Source organism: Eulemur rufifrons, chromosome 8 (genome assembly GCF_041146395.1).
Source record: "Eulemur rufifrons isolate Redbay chromosome 8, OSU_ERuf_1, whole genome shotgun sequence".
NCBI lineage: Eukaryota > Metazoa > Chordata > Mammalia > Primates > Lemuridae > Eulemur > Eulemur rufifrons.
Genome location: NC_090990.1, coordinates 120,185,997 through 120,212,556, shown reverse-complemented (window position 1 = coordinate 120,212,556; position 26,560 = coordinate 120,185,997). Strand labels below are relative to the sequence as shown.

The window sequence follows — 26,560 nt, the reverse complement described above, 5'->3', positions numbered from 1 at the left end:
CTAATAAGAATACATCATAGAGACAAAAATAATAAAAATAAATAAATTTTAATATGATGTAAGTAATATCAGAATGTTAAATGGGGTTTTGGAAGTGATATTTGAAGGATATATTCAATGATGGGAGATAACAGAGAAATTCTAATATACCAAATATTTAGAATTTGCTAAGAGTTTTTAATGTCATCAATAATATTCATTGTAGTAGAGGAGTAGTTGAGAGAATAATACTCACCTTGTTCTATAGTCTTTTATATACTTTGAGAGAACACTTAATAAGAGATGTTTACATTATACTCAGAAATAATCTACAAAATTTACAAATTGAAAATATCTACATTCCGTGACATTAATTGCAGTTTCACAGGGATTTTATCAATATGATATTTAAAAACTATGTAAAATGTAAGCGATGACTCTCAAAAACTTGAAAACATTATCAAATGAAAAAAGAGGAAGAGAAACTGTAACACTTACAGGAGGGCCTTTTGGTCCAGGGAATCCAACTGGACCCTGAGGTCCTTGAGGACCCTAAAAAAATAAAACGCAGTGGAGAAAATTTAACAACATATTTATACTTGAGGTTCATTTCTATAGATATAACACAATGGAGCATACAGCTTATCACTATAGTGACAAAACTATGGCGATACAACATGATAATACGTGCTAATCTACAAGCAAAATGCATGATTTTTCACACTATTCAGTACTCAAAATTGTATATCACATCAATGTTCTTACCTTAGGAGCACTTTAAATATTCAGAATTCGTATTAAAAAGTAAGTAAAACATGTAAGTATAGAGAAGTTCTGCAGCTTCTTTACTTTCAACATTGGCTAGAAACATTTATAGAAGGAGATATTTTAATTCAATTCAATTCCATAGTCCCCAAAAGAAAAATTACTTTTAAAATTAACTTCATGAGTGATCTGGATCTAGCCATACGGAACTACAAGGAAATATATGTGACTATTACAAAAAGACCATTAGAAGATACCTTTAACTAGTCTCTGTATTTAAGATATATTTATTTTTGTGGATGTCAGTATCTCATTTTACTCATGTATAAACTTCCTTTGTAGATAAGACAAAAAGAATTGTATAATCATTCTTATCAACATTCAGTCCAAATATACATTTATATTATCATTTTTGGCTTGATGCTTAATTAACTATTATTAATCTCTCATATTTACATATTTTTAAAATGTATAAAGTAGACCCTATTACACTATGTTGGTGGCAGAAAAAGAAACTGATAAAAGATAGTCCTTTATATGCTCAAAACATAATTATATTTCTATAAGAAAGATACATAAATGGAAGATAACATACATAAAATTTCTTAAGTAATACAATTAGGTTAGGATTTATATATTTTCTGATCAAAAATAAAGTGTACTGAAGTTGGTCTTTAATAGAATTTACTCTTTCAATTTATCAATCTAGCCTTCCCAAAGAAAATCTCATTACCATTCTTAAGCCAATGCTAGTTCAGAAATCAACACAAATTTTTACTATTATCAGCACCTTATCTCAAAGTCAAAAAGAAACTTCAAAGTTATACATGAAGTTTAAAAAAGTAGATGTCACATGAAATTACCAAAAGTACTCAGCAAATTTTAGGAACTTATACATTTTTAAACTCTCATTAAACTATGAAATTATTATTCTTAAATATTTACCCTAATAACTTAAGAAAACTATAAGCAAAAATTCATTTTAAGTACAAAATTTTAAAAATAGTATTTCTTCAGTTATGTAGCAAACTATTTTCTTACTTTCTTAAAATGTCATTTCTTTGCTTTCTAAAATTTTGCTGCTTTTCAAATAAGATTTGATTTTTGAATTTAAATTCCTTTAAAACAGAAATATTTTCAAAAATCACTACTTCAGAGAAAATAAAGAAAAAAATTGGGTCTTTATAAAATTTCACAAAAAAGCATTTATATGTTCTCTTTGTATTAATGAAAATAATTTCCAGGTGATATAAAACATATCTAAAGTCTCAGTGTAAACATAGTGTTGAAACCCAAGTAGGGTCACAGATGAAACACCCAGTGCCTAGTTAAATTTGAATTTTAGATACATAATAAGTTTTAATATATCCTAAATATTGCAAGGTACATACTTATGCCAAAAATGACTCATTGTTTATGTAAAATTCAAATTTAACTAGGGGTCTTGGTTCTGTGTGTTTATTTTTTGTTTTTGCTAAATTTGTCAACTAACTAAATTTGGTAACTAACTAAAAGCTGTATTAACTAACTCTGTAATAACAGGTATCCATGTCTTAAAAATCTTGATTATGAGGTATTACATTTAATTTGTAGAATATGTTAACAAATATTTATATATATAAACATTTTAAATATAACTATATATAGTAAAATATAAATACATTGTTAAAAAAGGAGTTCATTGAAATGGGCAAAAATAGATATTTCTTTTTCTCATCCAATGGTACTACAAAATTCTCTCCCTGAACTTTCCAACTCATACTTTGGAGAAAATATTTTGTGACATTACTTCTAACATTTTTCAGCTGTGTGCTTAAGACGTTAACTAAATAGTTCACAATATTTAAAAAATGTTGGTAGCAAATGAGAGCACATCAGGGGAAATTTTCTCATCAACTACATGGAACATAAGAAATATGTTCTCCCTGTGTAGACATTGTATAAATGTTTATCGAAAATGGATTTCTAGATTACGCTTAAAAAATTCTTTACTTTGATCCTCAAAATGTAGTTTTCTCACTGTCAAAGGGTTTTTACAATTACAAATAATCAGTATGTTGGTCACATCACCGTATCTCAAATTAAAATGCAAAATCAAAATTGTATTCACTTATAAAGAAATATTGATCATGAAATTTTGGAATATATAAACAAAATGTCAGGAGACAATAGTTTGTGCTTTAAAAATAAAACTGATAGTTGTGCTTTTATTTGTCAAATTGTTCTCTCCATTTAATGATTCAGCCATTTTAATTAATTTAACTGTATCTTCTTATTAAAATGACTTCGACCATAAAATATTTCAAATGTATACATTATTTATGAACTCAAAATGTACAGGATGAATAGACTTAATTTAGGAATAGTTTATCAAGAGTAAGAAACATTTAGTGGAAAGTTAAATTTAATTAAATATGAACCAAAGCCTTAAATTAACACTAATGTTTGTTCTTAGGTCTCATCTACTCATATTTTTGTCACAAATAGAAACCTAAGTTATACTTATTGTTCCTTCTCACAAAAAAATTACTCGTTCTCAGTTTTAAGTTATACCCCATAGGGTGTTTCTGTTTTCTTTTTTGTTAAACACCTATAAATTTCAAAAAATAATATACAAAAATATATTAACATAACAATCTAATACTGAAAATCATATAGAACATGAAGAAATGATTTTAATTTCTTTGAAGATAATACAGATTTTAATATTTAAAATTCTTTCAAGAGAATAGCTTTCAAAAAATCCAGCTAAAAAAACGCTGTATTTTGCCAAAAACCTCAAACAAAAGGCATGCTTGTGCCATCTGTATTTGGTTTTACTTCTCATCAATTAAAAATAAATTTACTAAATAGTTTTTCTATTTACTGGAATAGATGTTTCATCCTGAGCTGAATGTATATTGATTGTGGCTTACTAGCTGGTGATATTTTTCCAGCAAAATGCTTCTGCCAACTTTGTGGATAAAATGAGCACCAAGAGGGAAAGCAAGAGGACTGCATAAGAAGGCAAAGGCATTTTAAGCACATTTAAAATAGAAAATTTACTGTGGCTTAAGTTTAAGAGTTTTACCTTAGGCCAATTACACACATTATTTTTTCTCAGTTCTATAATAAAATTAGTAGCAAATAATCAATTAAGATTTTTATTGATGGAGGGGAGTAAATGAAAGAACAAGAATTTTTTAATGCAGACTAGATTTTGTGAATGAACGTATACCTGTATTGCAGACACATGTATCATTTCCCAGAAATATAAACACTTGCAAAAATATTAATTTTCATTTTATATTTTGTGGCTGTATCATACTTACTCTTTCACCAGGAGGGCCAGGAGGGCCATCACCTCCTGAAGTGCCCTGGCAATAACAACAACAACAAAAAATCAGTTTTGATTCCTTCTCACAACATCCATCTGGAAGAGAAACTTATAGCAAAGCCCAAACGGACTAAGTGCAGACAATACCTTTGGCCCAGGTTTCCCAGTAGGACCTCTTGCACCTCTTGAACCTCGAGGACCCTGTATATGAAAGCAAAAGATGAAACTGATCTACTGTCAAGCAAATCTAAAGGCATTAAACCAATTTTTATTTTTGAAGCAAAATTTATCTTGGAAAAACTAAATACAAAATGAAAAATGCAAATAATGTTTTAAGTCAAGGTACCTACCGTTGGACCACGCTGACCCCGAGGGCCTGGTTTGCCAGCTACTCCCTGCCAAAGACAGTTGAAACAGTTTCAGTATTCATCATATCACTGAAAATTATGAATCTGATGCTGAGAGATGGGCGCTCATGCAAGAATATTTATATTAGATCAGAAAAGTATCCTTATATATCATACCCGTGCACCTTTCTCTCCATTAGCACCTGGAAACCCAGGAAATCCAGTGGAACCCTACAATAATAAAAATGGTAAACAATGAATATGGTAATTAACATTTTTAGATACAAGCTGTAATTCTTTTGGAACACAGTGATTCTGACACAGCTGGTATTATTTAAATCAGCAATATAATTGAAAATGAACTTACAATGACATCTGAAATCCTGGAGGCATTGAAAGCATAAATTGATAAAATATATTTTAGTTTTTCACTTTATAAGTAAAATAATCAAATATTATTATATCTCATAAAATAGCAATGAAAGAACATTTTACAGAAAATATATTTTAACTTCTAATTCTACTTTACTTCAGCTCTAAAAAAATTATATTTTCAAAAGCATGAGTAGTCAAATATTAGAACAGGGATTTTATAAAACATTTTTTTCTGAATTTATATTACTGTATTTGTATACTTATCATTTTAGTTGAATATTTTCTACACTTTTAAAACTGGGATCAAATCATATAGACTAAAAACCTCCCTCCACCTTTTCTATTTGGTATCTAAACACAATTACATCTAACTAAGAGTCTATGTCAGACAGTCAAGCATAATAACCTTTTTTTGGAATTCTAAAGACATAAATGCAAGATTTATGTTTGTCATGCATCAGCTAAGTAAGTTTGATATATCACTTGTCCTCTTCAAGTAAAGTTTTTTCCTCTGCAAAATAAAAGCAATAATATACTTCTTACAGGTATTTTGAAATTTGTGGGAGATTGGAATAAGGAAACGCAGAGTATAAAAATGTTAATAATAGATAATAAATAATGATCTTAAAATGTAACAAGCACATAAAAGCATTATTTCATTTAGTCCACAAATGGCCACATTCTATAGATGGGATACAATATAATCACCAACAATCAAATTCCCCCATTTCATTGTATGCATATGTCTAAATTTTAATCTGTTTAGACAGTTATTTGATCATTTCTGTGATTGTTTTGCCTCATCATTGTATCATGAAATAGACCAAATTTGCGTTCAAATCCTTGCTCCTCAGCTTGCTAACTATGAGGCCCTGCAAAGGGGTGGGAGGAGGCTTCCAAATGCTTACTTTTCCCGTTTAGACTATTTTATGGATAAACGCAGTAATGTGTAACATGTCTAGCAGAGCCAATAGTAATAGGCATGCCAATTGCACACACTTCTCCATGAATGAGGGGAAATATAACAAAGCCTTCTTTGACTTGAATACATTCCTTGCTTTTTTGAATCCACTCATTTGCACTAAACTACCTCTAAAAATAATGTTTCTCCAAGTGATAAATGGCTCCTCTATATCAGGATAAATGACTTCTCTGTATCAGGATAAGCCAGAGTGGCTGCTAAAAATAGGGATTGTCAAGTCACACTCCAGACCTACTAAACTGAAACAGACTCTCTGACCATGAGGTCCAGGAATTTGCATTTTTAACAACTTCTCCAAATGACACGTACTGTGAAGTTTGAGAAGTCCTGGAAGCTGTATTCTTAGGTATGTCCAGTTAGGACAGCCAGGTGTAGAGTATTACCTACATGCAGGAAGTAACCATTTAGCTCTGTTCCCACTTTGAAGGCAGTGACTCTTGCACACTTAGCAGGCAGGCAGGATGCTACCAATTTATATTCCTCCACAATGCTATTAAAGCAGGTCAGGAAACCTGTATGTGACACCTTATGGTCATTGATGGTCAAAATAATAATCCTAACTATGCTGCTTTTAATGACCCTTTTCCCAATATAGTCTGATTCATGACTATAAAACAAACTTGTGATCAACCTGAGGACAATTGTTAGGTTGTGTAATATTCACATACTGGGGGGAAAAGTCTGCAAATTACATTTTTTGAAGGGCTTTCAAAGCCTCTTCTTTTTCTCTACAGAGAAATCAGATGAAGTTATATCTGATCAAATATTACTATGTGACTATTGTGAGAATTTGACAGAGGATTATAATCCAGTATGGAAATAAAAATTTGGGGTGAAACAAATATTTATTTCTGTCCTTATTAGAATAGATAACAAATCATATTTATAGATACCACCTTCAAAAAAATTGCTCGTATGTGCCAATTTTGGTTTTTTATAAATTTATTTTTTTACATAGTTTCTGCTCTAGGAAATTCATAGAAAACATGCAAAAATATCCAATCCACCAATTAAAAAGTTTGTAATACATGGGAATATTATTTTTCTTTTCCACATGAAGAATTACCACCTACATATTATAGGTGGTAATACATATAAGAAGTCACTTCCTATTTTTATATGGAAAAAACAAACAAAAGGCCAAAAGTCACAGGTTAAATGTGAAATGGCTCAGTCAATAAATGTAAATATTTCAAAATTATTTTACATGCTGTTTGAAAAATAAAAGTATCCTACCTTAAAATAGATTTTACTTTATGAAACAGCTATCCTTTTATAGTACATTTGGTGGGTGTCTTTTGAATACCCTTATGGTTTACATTGCTACTAAGACAACTGGATAAATTACAGTGTCCAAGTATAGTCCTTAAACTGCTTGAAAGAGCTTAGCAATCAAATTTCACTTTTAGTACAATAAAGATTTAAATTGATTAAAAATTCACTAGCTAGCACATAGGAAAATAATGTGAAGCTATCTTTGATCTTTGATGTGCTCATCACTTTTTGTTTTAGAACTAAGAAACCTAAAAGCTTTTTGATCATAGAAAAAACTAAGAAAAGCAACATAAAAATAAAGACCAAAATTCCAGGCATTTTGATAAAAGAGTAAAGAAAAATGTTGGATTCCTTTAGGAAGAAACATTCTCTTTATTCTGATGCATTTTGTAAATAAAATCAATTCAAAGAATACTGATCAGAGAATTGACTTAGGAAAAACTGGAAAAAAGTCAGAATTTCAAAGACACTAATAAAATTGTACTCATTCAAGTAATAGTATGAGAGTTTTCTATTTTTAAATCAAAACAAAATAACACTACATTTGCAATTCAATCAAGAATTCATGAAGTAATCTCGGGATAGCTTCAGGTCCTGGGATATGCAATGAATGCCTTCTTTTACTCTCAATATTTGTGAAAATGCTTGACATTTGAAAACAAGGGAACTGGGAGGCAGAGAAATATATTAAGACAATACTTAAAAGTTAAAAATCATTAATTAGTGTTCTGAATGTAGCCAGAAACATTTAAGTGATGTTTGTATTATTTTTAAATTATAGACAGCATGAATCTTATTTTAGAACAGCTCAATATATTTACCCTCTTCTACACAAAGAAATACAGATTTTTTTCAAAGCTCAATGAAAAATTATAAGGCAAAACTACACAGCAAGCCTAAAATAAAAGCCTAAAACATGACAATGAGTAAACACACCTACATGCAGTTCACCTTTGTCAGGGGGAAAAACATTTCATCTCCCATGATTATCTGTGAAACTTATTAATAAACATATGTTTAAGAATATTATATAACCAGGATTTGCCCTGTACACCCTATTTCTTCTGCTTGAATAGGTCAAGTCTGGATAAATAGGTAATAGATTGATATAGTCTCATGTATGTATCATTAAAAGAATGATATAACTACTCTGTTATTCATAATGAACATTTATATATTAATTTATTTAACCACCTTAATGTAACTACTCAAGGCATCAAGTGAAGCCTTAACAAAGTTTTACGATTAGTTTGAGAAAAATTAGTACACTGAGGTAGGTAAACACGCATTTTTAAAACCATCTTTCTATACTTAAAATATGTATATTTCAAATAGCTGAAAATGGTATTTGAGCGATACAGTGAATTGAATGGAGTGATATCTCCATGTCCAGATCTCTGGAACCTGTGAATGTTACCTTATTTGGATAAAAATCTCTTCCCCAATGTAATTAAATTAAGGGTCTTGAAATGAGACCATTCTGGATTACCTAGGTGGTCCCCAAATCCAATGACAAGTGTCCTTATAAAAGACAGAGTGGAGAATCCACAGAGACACTGAAAAAAAACGTGAATATAGAGAAGAGGCAAAGACCAGAGATACGCAGCCGCAAGCCAAGAAACCCGTGAGGCTGCCAGAAGCTGGAAAAGGAAATGACGGATTCTTTCTCAGAGCCTTTGCAAAGAGGGGGGTGGCCTGCCACTCCCTGATTTCCTACTGCTGGCCTCCAGAACTGTGAGAGAAGAAATCTGTGTTGTGTTAAGTCATTACATTTGTGGAGACTTGTTACGGCAACCCTGGGAAATAAATACATATGGAAATTAGGGTAAGAGAGGTATGAAATTTTTTCTAAAAAAAAAAAAAAGGAAGTGGTAATTCAAACCCTTAGGGTAATAAAAAGGAAATCAGAAGCTGTTATCCATTATTACATCCACTTAAAAACTTGCAGATACACTAGAATAGTTCTACTTATTCCAATTCAAGGAAGTAACAATTATGCCTTCCTTTCAAGATCTTATCTCCTCAAATACTCCAATCATTAACCATCTAGGCTCTCTGAGCTCCCCCACTCCAGGTACCCATTCACTCTATCATTTTCCCTAGTGAAATTATATTTTAAGTACTCATCATCTCTGTGGTGCAAACTGTAAGGTAATCGTATGTGATTAATTTTAAGTGTTTTTACACAATGTTGATAAACCATAAAAATCCAGCTAATTGTTTTACCTTTGGACCTTGTCTTCCTGGATATCCCGGCAATCCTGGAACTCCAAGTTTCCCCTAAAGTTAAAAAAAAAAATGGTAATAAAAGTACTCTAAGTTGAATTAAGTTTAAAAAGATAATTTTAATCACTTTTCTACATATTTGAACCCCACATTTGCTAACTCGAAAGGAAGATTTGCAAGTTTTTACCCTACTTTACTTTCGCTATATTTCTTCATGTGAATGGAAAAAGAAAATTGCTGCTTTCAACATATTTCTGATGCTATAATGCTGCCCAATTTCACCTATGTTGTATAAGTGACAGTGCCTTCTTTGGAGACATAGAACCTTGAGCTAAAGAGAACTCTAAACTCCTTGGTGAATTCTGAAGCACGACTAAAAAATATTCCTTAGCTTTTTCAACATTAAATACTACTTTAAGTTAGTTGATGTACTTGGAACAACATTTAGATTTTACCACTCTAACTAGACTAAATTTTTTTGATAAAGTCATTTTGTATATCCCAGTCTAAATATAAAGCAAGTGATCATGAGCTATTTAACTTTTTCTCAATGAATAATAAAATTTAAATAGATATACAAAGAAATTTGGAACTAAATTTTTTCTTTTATGCAAATATCTGGGAATATCTGGACTAATAAATATAATATGTCTTGAGAGCTATAGTTAATTATAGAGATATTTTTGCGTAGTGTTAATTCCTCCAGGTGAGTACTTGAATGTACAACTAATTTTGTTCCAGTGCAATGAAATTACCTCTTACTTGAAAATGCTAGAATAAAATTGTAAGTTATAATGAAGTACAATAATGTATAACAAATACTAAGCAGTTTAAAACATTATAATAACAAAATTAGCCTCTCAAAATTTCTTTCTGAAGAAAGCATTAATAAGAAAATACAAGTAGAAAGATAAAATAAATTAATTGAATAAAATATATTTGTGGAAATTTCCTATACATTATTTTCCTTTATAAGATACTTATAAAAGCATATTTCATTTATAAATTATTTATTAATGTCTCAAACAGTAGCAAGCATAAAGAATCAGTATTCCCAATGTATATTCAAAAAAATAAGGAAAGAAACAAACATAAGTCCAAATTAATATATGTAATGTTAAAAGATGAGTAGAACTTTATGACTACTTTACCAGATGAAGAAAGGCAAGAAATTAAGAACATATTTTATGAGGTTTGTTATTATCTATTGAACTAAAGAGTTGTCCGAGTCACAATCAACACTGCATAGATAAGTAGTCTTCAGATTGAAAATATGCAAAAAAACTCTTAAGAAGCATACTTTTAATGATGTCCCCTTGGATACATCGAGTCATCATAACTTGTTTTACGCCATCAATTTCAAGGTTAAGGAAATTCTCTAGCTATGATCACAAGCTATTGTGTTCTGTGCTAGCTACTACATTAGAATTATACTCTTATTCATTTCAGAGTCATTTTAAAATAAATGCAGACAGAAAATTTATATTTTCAATATGATGATAGGCACCTACCATAAAGGGACAAATACCAAGGAAATATCATAGAGTAAGAATTGTGAAGCAGTTTAAACTCCTGATGTCTCAGAATAGTTTATGTGAACATTTACACATAATAAAGAAGGGCTCAGACGGCAGGAAAGTCCCAGAATAACTGGCAACTGAGCATGTTAAATGGAAGGGCCTAAAGGACTAGGAAACCCTCGTTTGTCCCTGATTTTTTCACCCGCTGCTTATACACGATGACGTTGTTCATCAATTCACAAATGACAGCTTTGTCCAAGTGTGAAATTCTAGAAGTTTCAAGGTGTGAAACTGTATAAGAACTGTCACATCAGATAATAATGACATGAGGAAATATTTTTATATTTGTCTATTCACAATCTCTATATACCTATACCTATATACCACATACCTCTCTATAATACCTATATAATATATTTGCTTTCTGGGATTGAATGCCAGGAAGTGGGCAAAATTATACTTTTCTTAAATAGCAAAGAATTCATCTTGTAGAATAATGACATGATTACTGTAGAAAATGGAAACATATATGTAAAAAAGGGGAACCATTCAAATTATACCAGCAAAAGATTATTATTATTTATATTTTGCTTTAGTGTACATAATGGGATAACACTTGTCATAGACATTTATAGTTTTTTTTTCCTTTAAAATCACAGTACATTACCAATAGTTCACCATATCACTAAATAGTCTATGAAGGCATAATTGTAATGTTCTTTAATATTATATTTAAATGTAATAGTGGCAAATATTGTTGACTTAATTCATAATGCCCAGCGTCTCTCAAATCAATGAATATTAGAATTATCTGGGGACATCTGAAAACATAATGATGTCTGTGTCAACACAAGATTAAAATTAAAGTCTTTTGAAGTTGGGTCTGATGACAGTATTTTTTAAAACACCTATCCTGTGAAAACAGATGTGTAAGTGCAAAAAATAGAAAAATGTATATTTTCGTTTGAGGGGCAAAGATAATTTTACTTGGTCCAAAACCCTAAGTAGATCACTTCCATTTATTCTTTCATCTTTTAACCACACTCAAATTCTCCAGAGCTGTAAGAGTGGATTCTCCTGCATGGCCTAGGATAGCAGAAGAGACTAGAGGGGATAAGTCCAAAAAGATAGATGTACCCATCTCAGCAGTTTTAATAGAAATTTAATAGAATCCTCTAGATTTCTGACATCAGTGATTGAAACCATTTTAAAATGATAATGGCGCATCACCTGCCAGAGGACCTGTCCACGTGAAGTCATTTACTAACCTTTTCTCCTGCCTGACCAGCAGGACCAGGGTCTCCAGTTGGGCCTGCTCGACCCTTGGGGCCTTCGGGGCCATCTTCCCCTCTGGGGCCTAGTTGACCAACTTCTCCCTACATAACAGAACAGCATTCTTGTAACTTACAACATATCTGGAGATGGAAGGGCATAGAGTACATCATATCAGAAAGTCAGATTCCTCAACTCTTGGTCTGTTTACCCATGTTTTGTTTATGACAAAGAGGTTGCATCGCTCTTTCTGTTATTGAATAAAGAACTCAATATAGTCTGATATTAGAAAACTTACAGAAGCCTGATGCTACCATATATGACATTAGTTGCTTTTAATACATCTGTGTTGCATGGTGTATTAAATATGATTAAATATGATATTAGTTATAAAATAAATCTTCCCCAAAAAGTATTTAATTTGCCTTATATAACTCATATTTTGTTTTCCAGAACTCATCACCGGAAAAAATATACTATTTCACACTCAAAAATTCAAGACCACCATATAATGAAAATTCATGAAAGTTTCAGACATATAGTTTCCAGGCAGCATAGCTCACTATGTATGAACAAATGTTAGAAATAGCTACTTAAAAGAAATAACGTGATCATAATTTTCTAAAGTTGTGTGTAGAAACAATAATACATGTGGGTGTGCATACACACGTGTCAGTTATGGAACTTACGGAAATAAAACACCTAAAAAACAATTAATACTACACCATCTCCACAAAAATTTAAATGCTCACTCTATATAAAAACCTAAACGCGGGGAGGGCAAAGGCAATATATGTAACCTAAACATTTGTACCCCTGTAATACGCTGAAATTAAAAAAAAAAAACCTAAATGAGCAAAGTCTCACATAGAACTAGCTTCTTTATTTATCCTGTGCTTGGTATATTGAAAGATAAGAAAAGGAAAAGAATACACACACACGCATGCGTATATAATTTTATGTACTAGTGCATTTTTTTTACTTACTCTATCACCTTTAAGACCCATGTCACCTTTGAATCCAGGAAAACCATCTTCACCCTAAAAAATATAAGGAATAAAATAGTTTAATCTGTTATTCGGAATAATCTAAAACATGGCTAAATAAAATATGAGTGCTGATAATTACGGGAAATGGATTTTGAGTCATGTAAATTCTAGTTGTGTAACTTCTCCATATTCCAACTCCTGCCACATACTCTCATCTCTACTATCCATAATTATTGGCTATAAATTACTCTGGGAAATTCTTCACGAATGTGTCCATTAAATCTTCTCTTTTATAATCTTTTATAATAACATGCATTCTGTGCTATTTGAACAAAAAAACACAAATATTTTTTAAATAATTATTACTTTAACTTTGGGTTACAAGCACTTTGGACTACCAAATAAAATGATGGTCCCCTTAATTTAATAATTTATATCTATGAATTTTATATCATGTATTTTTTATCATGTACTTTCAATAAATGCCTTCTAGTGCAATTTGCTTTCTGTCTTACAATCTCTTTTCAGATGAAATTAATTATTAAAAAATGCAATTAATAGCATCCTTTACATTGTGGTACTATACGCACAGAGCTATGATGCTGAACACTGGGCATCCCTTAATAAAGAGAGAAGAAATTTTGGCTATGGAAATATTTCCTACTGTTCTTAGTGAAATCTGGACTTTTAAGTAAGTAAGCTTCCTAAACAACCTCACTCGCTCTTAATTTCAAGAAAAAATTAAGTGCCTAAGGAATAATCATTCATGTGTTCAATAACATTAATTGAGCAATTACTCTGTTGAAAATGCAGTGAAGTGCTTTGAGACTTTTGTTTACTAACAAAAACAACGTGGAACATTTGTAATCACTTTGGTACAGATGATGCAGAATAGGTGTTCAGAGAAGACAAGATGATGATGATAAAGATGATGATGGTGGTGCCGGTGGTGCTTGTGGTGAGGAAAGAACTGAATGGGGAAAGGTTTGTTGGGGGAGTTGTTACTTCAGTTGGTGACAGGAAATGGATCTGACTTGCAGATTTTCAGGAAAGAACACTGAGTATAAAAACAAAGCTAGGAAGGACAGGCGCATATACCTGCACATCCTGCTGTAAAAATGACCCCTCTAAAACACAAAACTGATCGTATCTATTTTTACTTTAAAATACCTCAATGGTTCCAAATTGCTAACAATTTATATAATTCCCCTCCCCGCCCTCCATGTCTAGCCCTTCTTCACCTCTTTTTAGTCTATTGTCTTGAATTCCCCTTCACCCCCACCCAAGACTCTGGGATTGAGTTCTAGAAAAACAGGATTATTTGTGTTCTCTTTTGTGATACATCTGCAAATCCTTTCCCTTCCCTGTCCATCTGGAGATACTTTGCTCTTCTTTCAAGACTCAGCTGATAATTCTGCTATTAAGTTTTCCCTGACATCAATCTTATCCTCCTAAAATTAACCTCTCCACCCTGTGTACCTCCATCAAACATTTATTTTTGCAACAATATTCCATAATGCGTTTAGTAGATCATAGATAGGTTGCTTTGCTTCTCCTAAATGGTAGAAGAATCATGCCTAGTTAACCTTTGAGTCTCCCAGTGCCTTAATACATTTTTTACTTTCGATAACTATGATGTTCAATAAATGTTTACTAAATGCCTAAGTGTGAGTTTGGCAAGGTATACTAAAGTTCAGAAAATACAAAATACAAGGTAATTATGGATATATGAGCCCTAAAACTGGAAAAGGGATCCAAACTGGTATCTCATCTAACTCAAAGAATTCTGACTGGCCTAGAATTTTTCTTCAAGAGAAAAGCATGATGTTTTCAATATTCTGGTCATAAAGTACCCTTGCAAGGGCCAAGATGCTCTCTGCACTGCATGCAACTGGGCAATGGCAGAGGTTGGACAGCTGAAAATGACCACTTACTTCCTGTTGACTATTGTCTTCATTACCTTCTCACCAGAGAGAAACGTAATTACACAGTTGCCAGGTTTAGTTTAAAGAATACTGCGCTCTGTGTCTAAAAATCACTAAGAGTTTTTAAGATTGTTTCAGACAGAGATTTCTTTATTTATTCGTTTATTTATTTATTGAGAACCCAGTGGACAGGACGTTATTTCTGTCTTGTCTTTCTTTTCAACATATTCACGATTTAAAAAATTAATTGAATGATTCAAATTAGGTATATCCTTACAACAGATGTCATTTTTTTAACAAGTGACATATCATGTTATTGATATTCTCAGTACTAAAACGGTCAGATCTGAAGTAATCTGAAGGATTAAAAAAAACAAAGAAATATAGTTTTAGAAGATGTGTAAAAGAAGAATTCACCTATGCCATTTGGTTTATCAGGCTGTGTTGCTTCAGGTTTAAAGGACAAATCTGAGACTAAAACATGGAAAATTTTAAGTATAGGGTACTAGCTTGCTATTTCATCTTTAGTTAACACGAACATCATTGTATATTTTTTAAAAATTTGAATTCCTTCTTTATCTCTTATGAGATAAATAATCATTTATCTTTCATACTAAGAAAAACAAAATAAATAATGTATACTAAAAATTCATCAGGACTTGATCTTTCACAGAGTTTGAAAATAGGGAAGATTCTTACCATTAAAAATTTTCCATTAATATTTATATAGAATTTCTCTAAATCTGTAATTTGGAGATCCAAACTGTATTCTGTAATACGATGCCATTGAGTACTTAATGGTATATTGGATAGAAAAAAAGGTATAGCTGAAAAATACCTTGGAGATGTTCTAAGGGTATCTCTTCATTTTACAGACTTAAAAGGAGGCTCAGAGAATGTTATCTTTTGTTTTACACATCTAGTTAGTACGAGAACCTAGAGCTTTTGATTCTCAATTTAAAATTTTAGTTATTTCCCTTTATATACTTGTTTCTTCTGAGACCATACATACTGAAACATGTAATCTCAAGATGTTTTCCTACATACAAGCAATATATGTTTATTTTTTCCCTGTTTCTCCTCACATATGTCTCATCATCTGTCATTTTATTTACCTCTGTCCCTTTGCAACTATCCCTCCTCCCAGCAAATTCACAACATCCACACCACAATTAAACACCTTTCTTTTAAACACTGTCCCTGCCCCACTGAAACCTCTTGGTGGGCACTAATTCCAGAGAAAAAAAAATTAATTGACACTTAAATGTCTTAACTAAAAAAAATTCTAAACTAAGACAGTATTTTTTTAGTACAAGCAATCTACAAATTAGACGTTAAACCCTCCCTGAACTACCATTGTGCTCAGCTGTCAACTCAGCAAGACACTGGCAGCCCTCCCTTGGTATCCTGGAGGGGTGACTGATCCCAGGGCCACTTGCAATTACCAAAAGCTATGGATGCTCAAGGCTCTAATACAAAATGGCATATTATTTGTGTGTAACCTGGTCACATCCTTCTGTATACTTTAAATCGTCTCTAGATTACATGTAATAAATACCTGATACAATTTAAATTTTATGTAAATAGGTGTTATACTGTATTGTTATTTGTATTACTTTTATTGTTGTATTGTATTTTTCTCTTTTATTGTTTTCAAATATTTTTGATCTGTGGTTGGTTTAATCCGTGAGTGCAAAACCCACAGATACAGAGGGCCGACTGCTATTATGAAGTTTGTCTACTAATACAATAACCAGTATGACTTGAGATTTCCATAAAGTAGATGAGGTAATACAAAACCTATAACATTTTTCATATAGTAAAACTGACAACATAGTTGTATACCTTTAGTGTATCCCAGTAGCTTTTTTTTATATAAACAAATTATAATGGATATAATAAATCCATCCCTCCTTGTTTCTCATTCCCTATTGTTACTAAATCTAAACAAGGGGCTTTTCATAGCATTATAACTATGAAAATCAATGACTGTCCTTGATATAAATATTAATCATATTAACAATAACAATAAAATTACTATTCAAATATACATGTATCTCACCAAATCTACTAACATCTATAATATAAACCTATATGTTGTTTTAAATTTTGTAATGTCATTTTGTAGTAAGAATTAATCCAATACTGATTCTTAGTAATACCATTCTCTTTGCATTTTAACATAATATTTAAAGGATTTGGGGCTCTAAACTCATATTAAACATTTACCTAAAAAAAAAAATCTGAATTTCATGTTTTTTGGACAAGGCTAATTAAATTAAAAATGCCCTATCCATTCATAGTCTTAAATACATTCTTTCATATATCTCTGATTTTAATTTTTATCTCTCTCTTATTAACACTTTTACGTTATGTGTAACATCACATAGGAAGACTTCTTCTTTTCCCAGTTGGTTTAGGGTAGTACTTCTAACTGTCATGTTTTGTGCTGCATTTCCATTTATAAATTTTGGGGATTTCAGTAGAGAAAAAAGGAATAAACATTCCTCTGTTATGCATCTAACTGGATAATGTCCAAACCCTGTAGCAAATCCACTCATAAGGTCAATCCTATGATTTATTAAAGTTAAACACATGTAAAAAAAAATGGGGTAGGGGGGCAGTAGGCATCCAGGACTAATTCTGCTTATGATATATTTTAGTTTCTATTTTATAATTTAGTCTTTACCTCATAATACAAGACATTGCGTTTTTTAAAGTTTTTAAGTTTCCAGAATACAGGGTTCAAAATTAGACTACCATTGTGTAGTATGAAAGTGATCACTCCATATATTTGAGAAATGAAATATCTGTTGAATAAATTTAAATTTGGGTATAATAGAGACACAAAAACTTAAACAATTATATTTTACCTTTTCACCTTTAGATCCCTTGAGACCTCTGACACCATCTGCTCCCTATGGAATAAAGTAGAAGTATTAAATAACTATAACATTTCACATTAAAAGTAAATAATGTGAAAACAATTTAACAATTACCTTTACTCCCCGGGGGCCAGGGTAGCCAATAGGACCCTGTGGGCCAGGAGGACCCTGAAAAAGATTCATTGCAACTTAAACATCTAATACGTTGAAAGAGCTACTAATTCATGTACCTTAATTTTAGCAAATAATCAACAAAAATATGGTATTTTTCTACTACTAATACTTGGTAAAGATTTCTTGGGTAGTTTTTCCTTTGTTTCTAGAGTCAGATATGGTGAACAAACCATGCGACTAGCACTACCCACTCCAAACTTATTAAATCATATATTCATGCTAAAAATAGATATTTAAATGAACTGAGACAAATATAAGTATGTAAAATAATATAAACAATTATATAATTAATAACTAAGGTTTTAACCTGAAAAATATGCTATGCTCAATGTCTACAGTAGACAGTTATTGATTAACCAACAGCATCAATAGTTTCTAATAGAAAATTTGTATAAATTTATAGAATTCACATCATCAAGAATATGATCAAAATTATATATATTTTCCAGAGCTGGCTTTATTTCTCTAGACTCCCTAAAGGCAACATTATATAAAATATAATTTATAATTTCTGCAGCAATGCTGAGACTTTTAATGCTATTTTAAACGAATCCCAAACTAACAACTCTAAACAAAAATGATCCTACCCCTGCTACTGTAATCCAAAGTCATCCTAACAGTGAATACGCTTTTATCATATTTCACTTAGATATTTTAAAAGCTATTGTTCCTAAATGTAATGTCCTCTCAGCTAAAGGATACCAGAAAGTCATAATCAATAATAAAATTGGGGTAATAATAAAATTACCTAAGCAGTTTAATGATATTTGATAATTCTTGTCCAATTTCATTGTTACATGATGTTATCATATACTCCACATATAATATATACACAGAATGTAGATCTATTCCTGATCATGAGGATATTTTAAAAAAAAGTAAAAAACACAAACTAATTTATAAAATTATTAACACAAAATTAAAAATTATCTGAGGCACATGTGTTTATTATACAAAAAATATAACAATTTCTATTTAAATAAGTTCTTTAGAAAGCAGACATATATATAGGTAGAGATAAAATATTTTCTAGTGTTTATTTTCTATTACATCCCTAAGTGATCAAAGAAGAATATATGTACTATAGAGATGACCAGATTAACTCAACTTTCTCTTAAAGATAAGTTGACAGGACATTGAAATGGATACTTTGGAACCTACCAGAGCACCCTTTTCTCCAGACTGGCCTTCTTTTCCAGGATGACCCTATATTTAGCAAAAATATATACTGATCAGATGCAACATTAATGGTATTTGATAAAACTATGAAATGGTTCCTTTTAAGTCTATTTATATCTTATTCTTTAAGTTTCAAAAAATATTGAACACTTTTGCATCAGTATATATGGCTTAAAATAACATTGAAAACTGTGGTATTTGGAAGTACACATAATAAGCTTATATTTGATGGATGTATGTTTCATCAAATTCATAACGCATTTGAGAAGGCTTGGAAAAAGTACATAAAACAATACATACCATTCGTTAACAATTCAATCTGTCTCAATTAGAGTCTTACATAAAGGTAATTAAATTTCTCTTATGTTTTGCATATTGATCAAATTATTTTACATGCACCTTCAAAAGGAACCTAAGGCATGTATATGGGACATCTGAAAATATAGCAAGATTATAAATACTAATAGTGTTAATAATCAACTTATTGAGATTCAGTAAATAAAAATTTACAGTTATTACAATTATACTCAATAACAAGTAGAGGCAGAGTGAAAAATTTTGTCTCCTAGCTCTCAAAAATCTACATAGTTTGAAGAGAAAAGAAATCCATAAATCACAATTTTTTAAAAATAACAACTATAGAGATTACATAATTATATTATTTATTACTATGTGAGGAGAAATAATAAATGTTGCTATATTTCCAGAAAAGGAGGAAAGGCTGAGGAATTTTCATGGAAGATGTCTGAGGAAATTTATGAACGGTAGGGAATTTCACCTGGACTCTTAGAAAGAAAACAGGTACTTGGGAAAGGAGAAGAGGTTGGAGTTGGGATTTCTATGGAAAAAAATAGACATATGGAAAGGCATAGTGACTTAGAAAACTTAGAGCATGCTGAGAAAATGTGATTGGACATATTTCCTGTAGCTATTCATTCTTGAGGCAGTAGGAAAATATGAAATTCTGGAAAGGTTCTGGCCTGGAGTGCCAGATTGCGTTTATGCAAAGGCAACTGTGGGCTCATTAAAGAATTTGCAATATGGAAGTGATGTAATGGTATTTTAGAGAGATCATTGTTTAATTACTGGCTCAATTTGTTTTTACTACTAACTTCATACATTCATTTCTAAAACATAGGTAAAAATCTATTTTTGAAGATAACGTTTAGAAATTTTAATAACTAGGTAGCTGTTAACTTACAGGAGGCCCATCGGCACCAGGAAGTCCACCAAGCCCTGGTTTTCCTTGTGGTCCCTTATCAAATAGAGAAACAGAATATTTTATTTAAAAAAAATGAAAATAATGAAAAATTCTGATTTGTACATATACTGCTAATACAATTCTTGAGTCACTAACTACTATTTATAAGTGACAAAGACTTAAGTTTTAACATTATGTGGAAGAAATGGTATACAAAGATAATTAAAAATCAAATTTAAACATGCCAAAAATATGTCTTTTTAGTCTGCTTAGTAGTCATAAATGCATCCTTTTTTTAAATTAGTTTTTGAATATCACAATAGACTAGAGCTTAGAGAATAAACAGGAAACAATATATGTCAGAAATCCATTGATTTATATTGTTGAAGAGGTAACCATTGGATATTTCATCTATATATCAATAAGTGCAAATTTAAAAAATTATATAGTAACATTGATTTAAGAAATATGTTACAGTGTGATAGTTATCCATAGGACATGAAGAAAAATAAATCTATTTGGATGTTAAAAGAACATTTCCTAATATGCAACTAACAAATAATAACAAAGTACCCAGTCAGCAGATCACTCCAATCCCTATTTAATCACAGAGGATTTCAAATCTCATTTAACTTTCCCAATGCTAACTTTGGACCATGGCAAGAAATGCCATTTCAAGAAGTAGATCCTTTCTTGGGAGAAAAGTAGGCAGTCTGCTGAGAATATTAACTTTATCACTTCCTCAATACCAAAAGCATTATTGTTTACTGGTCAAGTTATCAGCCAGGATTTTGAAACAATAGAAAGGGCAAGGATATTTCAGCAAGCATAAATGCTCGGCATGGTTTAAAGTTTTTCCATTCTCAAGGAGTATTTAGGATAAGCATTGTATTCACCTTGGCTAATATTACAGAATTTTACAAGAAAGCCTCAATTAAATCAGTATAAAACAAACAAGCAAAAACCCTTAAAGGTAAACTTTAAATTGAATCAATTCAGATTTATAACTGAAATTAATTATATTTCTTTTAAAGAACTTAAAAATTTCAATCTTCTTCACCAGTCAGCAAAGTCATATTCAGTCAAGTAACTTAATACTGTGTAATAATTATTACACAACATTAAGTCTTTGAGGGCATCATTTTGCCTGTCACTTACATTACTTTTTGTTCTAAAGACAATAGATTTATTTCTTCAAAACAAAATGCAATGCACAAAGAACTATTACATTAATGATGATGATCAGCAGATGTGATATTTTTATGGCAATAACCTTGTGGGCAATACTACACAAATTTTTTTGTGTTGTTATATATTTGCGGGTAGACAAGAAATGTTAAAACTTTTGTACTATAACATGATTTTTAAGTCAAATTAAAATCGATTATCTCTTTTAGAATAGAAATTCATGACAACAGAATGGTTTGTCTGCTTCCTTAACCGCTTGCTGTTTCCGTGGAGAGAGAGGAATAAAACTGAATGAATGTCATAGTTTTTAGATTTTAACAAAATAGTAGAAATTATTGAGTGCATCTATGCACTATGATAAACAATTTATGTATTATCTACATTCTCAAAGAGTTTCTTGAAACATTATCATCTAAGAGTTTAGGTAAATTAAGCAATGTTAATGTGTGAGAGTGTTGCAATCTGAATGAACCCAGGCATGCACCCAGGTCTTCAAATTCCCTTCCTTTAACTAGTATTTATTTTGTGTCCTGCTATTTCATACTGGGCTCGTAGAGTTATGCAACATCATTTGTTTTCTGTAAAGCAATTAATATATGAATGATATAAATTTTGAACTCATAAATAACAGAAAATATTCAGTATGTTTATTTTTAAAATAAGGTGAACAATGATTTTGTCACATATGCACTAGATTCAGAAAAAAACAAATAGGTGTCTTATCCATTTTCATTCATTAACTTAAACTTGATGAAATATTTTATCACAAATATAATAAAAGCATAGGCTATAATAACTTAGGACAAAATGCATAAAGTTTTTGAATATTAAAAATATATGACATTATTAAATTATATTTAGTTTTATATCATGATATAATTTTTAAAAATTACTGTTCCCCAAGTCTTGGCAGACAAGATTGTTGAGCCAGAATAAATAGATCATAGAGTATCATAAACATATAAAAGTAATAACTTTTTAATATAGATACAATAAATATAAAATATATACTATAGATGCATTATAATTAAAAGATGTTTCCCTCATGTTCTTAAGTTGCTTTATCTTTCTGATGGAAATAGATTGTCTTTGAACCTACAAGCTTAATATGTTCAGATCAAAGACAGAAGCAGTATATACTTAGGACAGTTCTCTTCTTACCACCATTAAGTGCTGTGAACCAGATCCTATATTTTACCTCTGGCTCAGCAAAGGGAATTCAAATATATCAGCTTTCCCTAAGAGAAAATTCTTCTTAATAATCCAGTGCTAACATGACAAAATCATAGTGAAAAATTTAATGGGTGCATGTTTCAAGTACAATTTATAATAAATATAGCACGCTTATGATGAGCTAATCTAAAATATTAGATTGGCCCAGATTAACATCTTTGATCTAAAGCAAAGATTTAAAATCACCGTTAGAACCAAACATCTGCAACTATATAGAAAACATTCCAGAAAAAGGTACTTTAATGAGCACTTAAATCTGGTACATCAACTCTTACAACTCAGTAATAAGATATTATTAGAATATTACCATAGAATTTGAATAAATATTTTACCAAAGAGGTTATAGAAATGGCCAATAAGCACATGGAAAGATGTTCAAATCACTAGTGATCATAGGGAAATGCAAATTATAACCACAAGGAGTTACCATTTCACACCAAAAAGAACTGACATAATGAAGAAAACAGACCATAACAAGTTATTAGTGAAGATGTGGAGAAACCAGTACCCTCATCCATTGCTGATGGCAAGGAAAAAATGTGCAAAAACTTTGAAAAACAATTTTGGAAACTTCTTAAATTTTAAACATAAGTTTACTATATGACCCAGGAATTCCACTTCTAAGCACATACCAAAAAGAAAAGAAAGCATATCTACACAAAGCCTGGAATGCAAACAGTCACAGCAATACTATTTTATGGACAATAGCTAAAAAGTATAAACTACCCATGTGCTAGCAACTGCTGAATAAGTAAACAGAACCTGGCGTATCCAGTCAATAGAATACTATTAGGCAATAAAAAGGAGCAAAGTACTGATATATGTATACTACAACGTGGATAAACCTCAAAAACATGCCAAATAAAGGAAGCCAGATATAAAGGTCACTTAACTTTATTCATTCATCTGATTAAAACCGTGTATTAAATTCATTCAGATATTTCATTCACATGAAACATTCAGAAAAGGAAAATCCATAGAGACAGAAAGTAGATCAGTTGTTGTCTACATTTGGGGGTGGAAACAGGGACTGCAAATTGACACAAATATTCTTCTGGAGTGGTATAAATAGTCTAAAAGTTAGATTGTGGCACAACTTTGTAAATTTACTAAAAGTCATTGACATGTGCTTTTAAAACCAGTGAAATTTTACAGTATGTAAATTACACCACAGTAAAGCTGTTAATGGTTTTTAAAAAGTTGATATGTTCACAGAAATCAACAAAAATAAGGCAAAAAAAAAAGTGTTAGAAAGAGCCAGCTACCAATTGTGCTGTAACTACAGGAAACAACATATTACTCAGGGAATTTGGCAGAGGAGAGCAGGGAAAAGACATCTCTTTAATTAAAAATTTATTCCTGTTTTGATCCAGACATTGAGTTATTAACAAGAACATCATTTGCCATTCATACATGAGAAATGGTGACAATGACAACCTCACAATTTTCCCTTAATCAGATCTTGCTATGAACCCTTTGTCACAAGCAAACCTAATTACATTTTTCAAATAATGAGAAAGAAAAGAGAACCAAAATAAAGACAAAACATCCACTCCTACCAGGACGTTTTTGAAATTAATATAGCTGAGAATGTCACATTTGGAAACTGTCCAAAGAGTAACTCTGAAATTTTATCACTCATAGTTTAAAGATGTATGAATGAATTCTCCCCACACCGTACTCACATGGTTTAACTCCAGATTAATTTCTTATGTGCTGAGCCATCTAGATATCTTAACAGAAACAGAAGGCAGGCCTTACACCTGCCTAAGGTTGTTAACCCTGGACTTGTTTATCAGGCATTACCAGAACAACAGAGTAACTTACTTTTTCACCAGGGGGACCAATGGGACCTTGTGGACCAGGAAGACCCTATTTTAAAAGAATTTATTTCATATGTCAGGAATCACATCACAAGAATACACTTTTAAAATAGTAAATTATTAGCTCTCTATTGCATGTGACATTAATTATAAAAATCTATATATATCCCCCACACTCCCCGAAGAGTTTTGGAACACTGTGAGGAGCTTTACATGAGCTACTTTTTTTGCAAAGGGACTGCAACGTGATGCTATTCAGAACTCTCCGGTATACAGGTGTGGCTTCTTGTCCTAGCATTCCCTAAACACTAAATGACTCATTTTTCTCTTGGAAAAAAAGGAGGCTCTGTAAGTTTGCTCAAATTAAAAAAAAAAAAAAAAAAGGAAAAAATATATCTTCCTATGGTTACATTTTAAACATTGTTTTCCATACACAGAAAATTTTGAGGCTGTCAATTTTCTTTTGAATAGATAACCACTTTACCCCCATGATTTCAAAGGAGCTCCAATGGGTTGACTTACTTGAGGTCCTGGATTTCCTTGCTGACCTGGAGGTCCAGGCTCCCCTTGGGGACCCTGCCACAGGAAAATATACAGAGTCTTTAATAGGGCTATTTCACAAAATATGTTTTATTTTTTCTTCACAATTGGGAAATAGCCATCGAATCAGTTTTCCCTCAAAGGAATTTGGAAAATATTGCAAAATATTAATGCTAGCAGTAATTAACATATTTACCAAAATGTAAGAAATCTTTAGATTTAGCATCAAAATGGTTTGTTAGTACTCAGATTCAAAGATGAATTATGTCATGGACATACTACATGCTACATGCTACATACCATGTTCCCTTTTGGTCCTGTGGGGCCATCTACACCAGCCATGCCCTTCAATGAAGAAAATAGTATGTATGGTTGTTTATAAATTTAGACGCTAAAACAGAAAATCAAAAAGACTAATCTAATAGCATGACATCCACTAGCCTAAGATGACTAAAAATTATTTTAGGATTTAATGGAAACATGAAAATGACAAGAACTAGCCTCCGCTATCCATGTCCACATTGGAGACAATCTAGCAACATTTCCCATCGCATGCTGGAGATTCAACATGAAATCAATAAGATAGATAACCAAGAGGAAAAAAAACACAAATGGGGGAGAGAATGATCAGTTATGCAACATCATTAGATCTTAGAATATTACAAGGTAGTAAACTCTTAGCTGTCTACTGAGAACTTAAACGACCTATCAGCTTTAAAGAGTTTGGCAACAGTTTTTCCCTAGAAAATCCTGAATGTCTCTAGCAATACATACAGGCTGCCCTGGTGGTCCCGGAGTTCCCCTTGGTCCCAGCAAACCTCGTGGACCCTAGGAGGAACAAGAGAGGATGTCTTCATAAGAAATAGCCTCAAAACATGCCTTTTCCTCTGAAAAAATTCTAAAGTAATGTTTGGAGTAAAAATATTTGCATATCTTCTCTTAACACTCTGAAAGTGATATTTAAAACACCATGTTTATGAAACATAAATATGTAGTGTTTATACTGATCCAAAAGCCAAAATAGATTAACAGTGAGTCTTTGGTACATAAACTGTGTATCTTTTAGTCTATAAATTTACATACGCATCACCAAGGAAATGTTTAAAATAGAAAATAGTTTAATACTTTAAGGCACTTTTGAATGGCAACACTGAATCTTAGTATTCAGTCAGATAGACAACACAAATAGAATAGTCTGGAATCTCATTTATTTTACATTTAGGCAAATTCCATCTTGAGATAGCATTCATTGAGGGATAGAAACAGACAGCTGGATAACTAAATATGCAGGTTAAAGAAAGCATTCTTGAGAGAAGATTTCTTAAATTATTACTATTTACACGTCCTCTCACCTCCTCTTTTCATT

General features: G+C 31.3%; 1 protein-coding gene across 4 annotated transcripts in view; it reads right to left on the bottom strand.

Annotated features, from left to right (window-relative positions):
• Positions 1 to 26,560, bottom strand: part of COL11A1 (collagen type XI alpha 1 chain) — a 200,556-nt gene that overhangs the window by 89,903 nt on the left and 84,093 nt on the right. For all 4 annotated transcript variants that reach the window (XM_069479087.1, XM_069479089.1, XM_069479086.1 and 1 more), the window contains 16 exons: positions 25,969 to 26,022; positions 25,495 to 25,539; positions 25,177 to 25,230; positions 24,659 to 24,703; positions 20,411 to 20,464; positions 19,192 to 19,236; positions 17,971 to 18,024; positions 17,845 to 17,889; positions 13,044 to 13,097; positions 12,054 to 12,161; positions 9,266 to 9,319; positions 4,585 to 4,638; positions 4,411 to 4,455; positions 4,208 to 4,261; positions 4,056 to 4,100; positions 478 to 531 (listed from right to left, as the gene is read on the bottom strand). In XM_069479087.1, the coding sequence (XP_069335188.1) occupies positions 478 to 531; positions 4,056 to 4,100; positions 4,208 to 4,261; positions 4,411 to 4,455; positions 4,585 to 4,638; positions 9,266 to 9,319; positions 12,054 to 12,161; positions 13,044 to 13,097; positions 17,845 to 17,889; positions 17,971 to 18,024; positions 19,192 to 19,236; positions 20,411 to 20,464; positions 24,659 to 24,703; positions 25,177 to 25,230; positions 25,495 to 25,539; positions 25,969 to 26,022 (864 nt within the window). The remainder of the gene's footprint in view (positions 1 to 477; positions 532 to 4,055; positions 4,101 to 4,207; positions 4,262 to 4,410; positions 4,456 to 4,584; positions 4,639 to 9,265; positions 9,320 to 12,053; positions 12,162 to 13,043; positions 13,098 to 17,844; positions 17,890 to 17,970; positions 18,025 to 19,191; positions 19,237 to 20,410; positions 20,465 to 24,658; positions 24,704 to 25,176; positions 25,231 to 25,494; positions 25,540 to 25,968; positions 26,023 to 26,560) is intronic.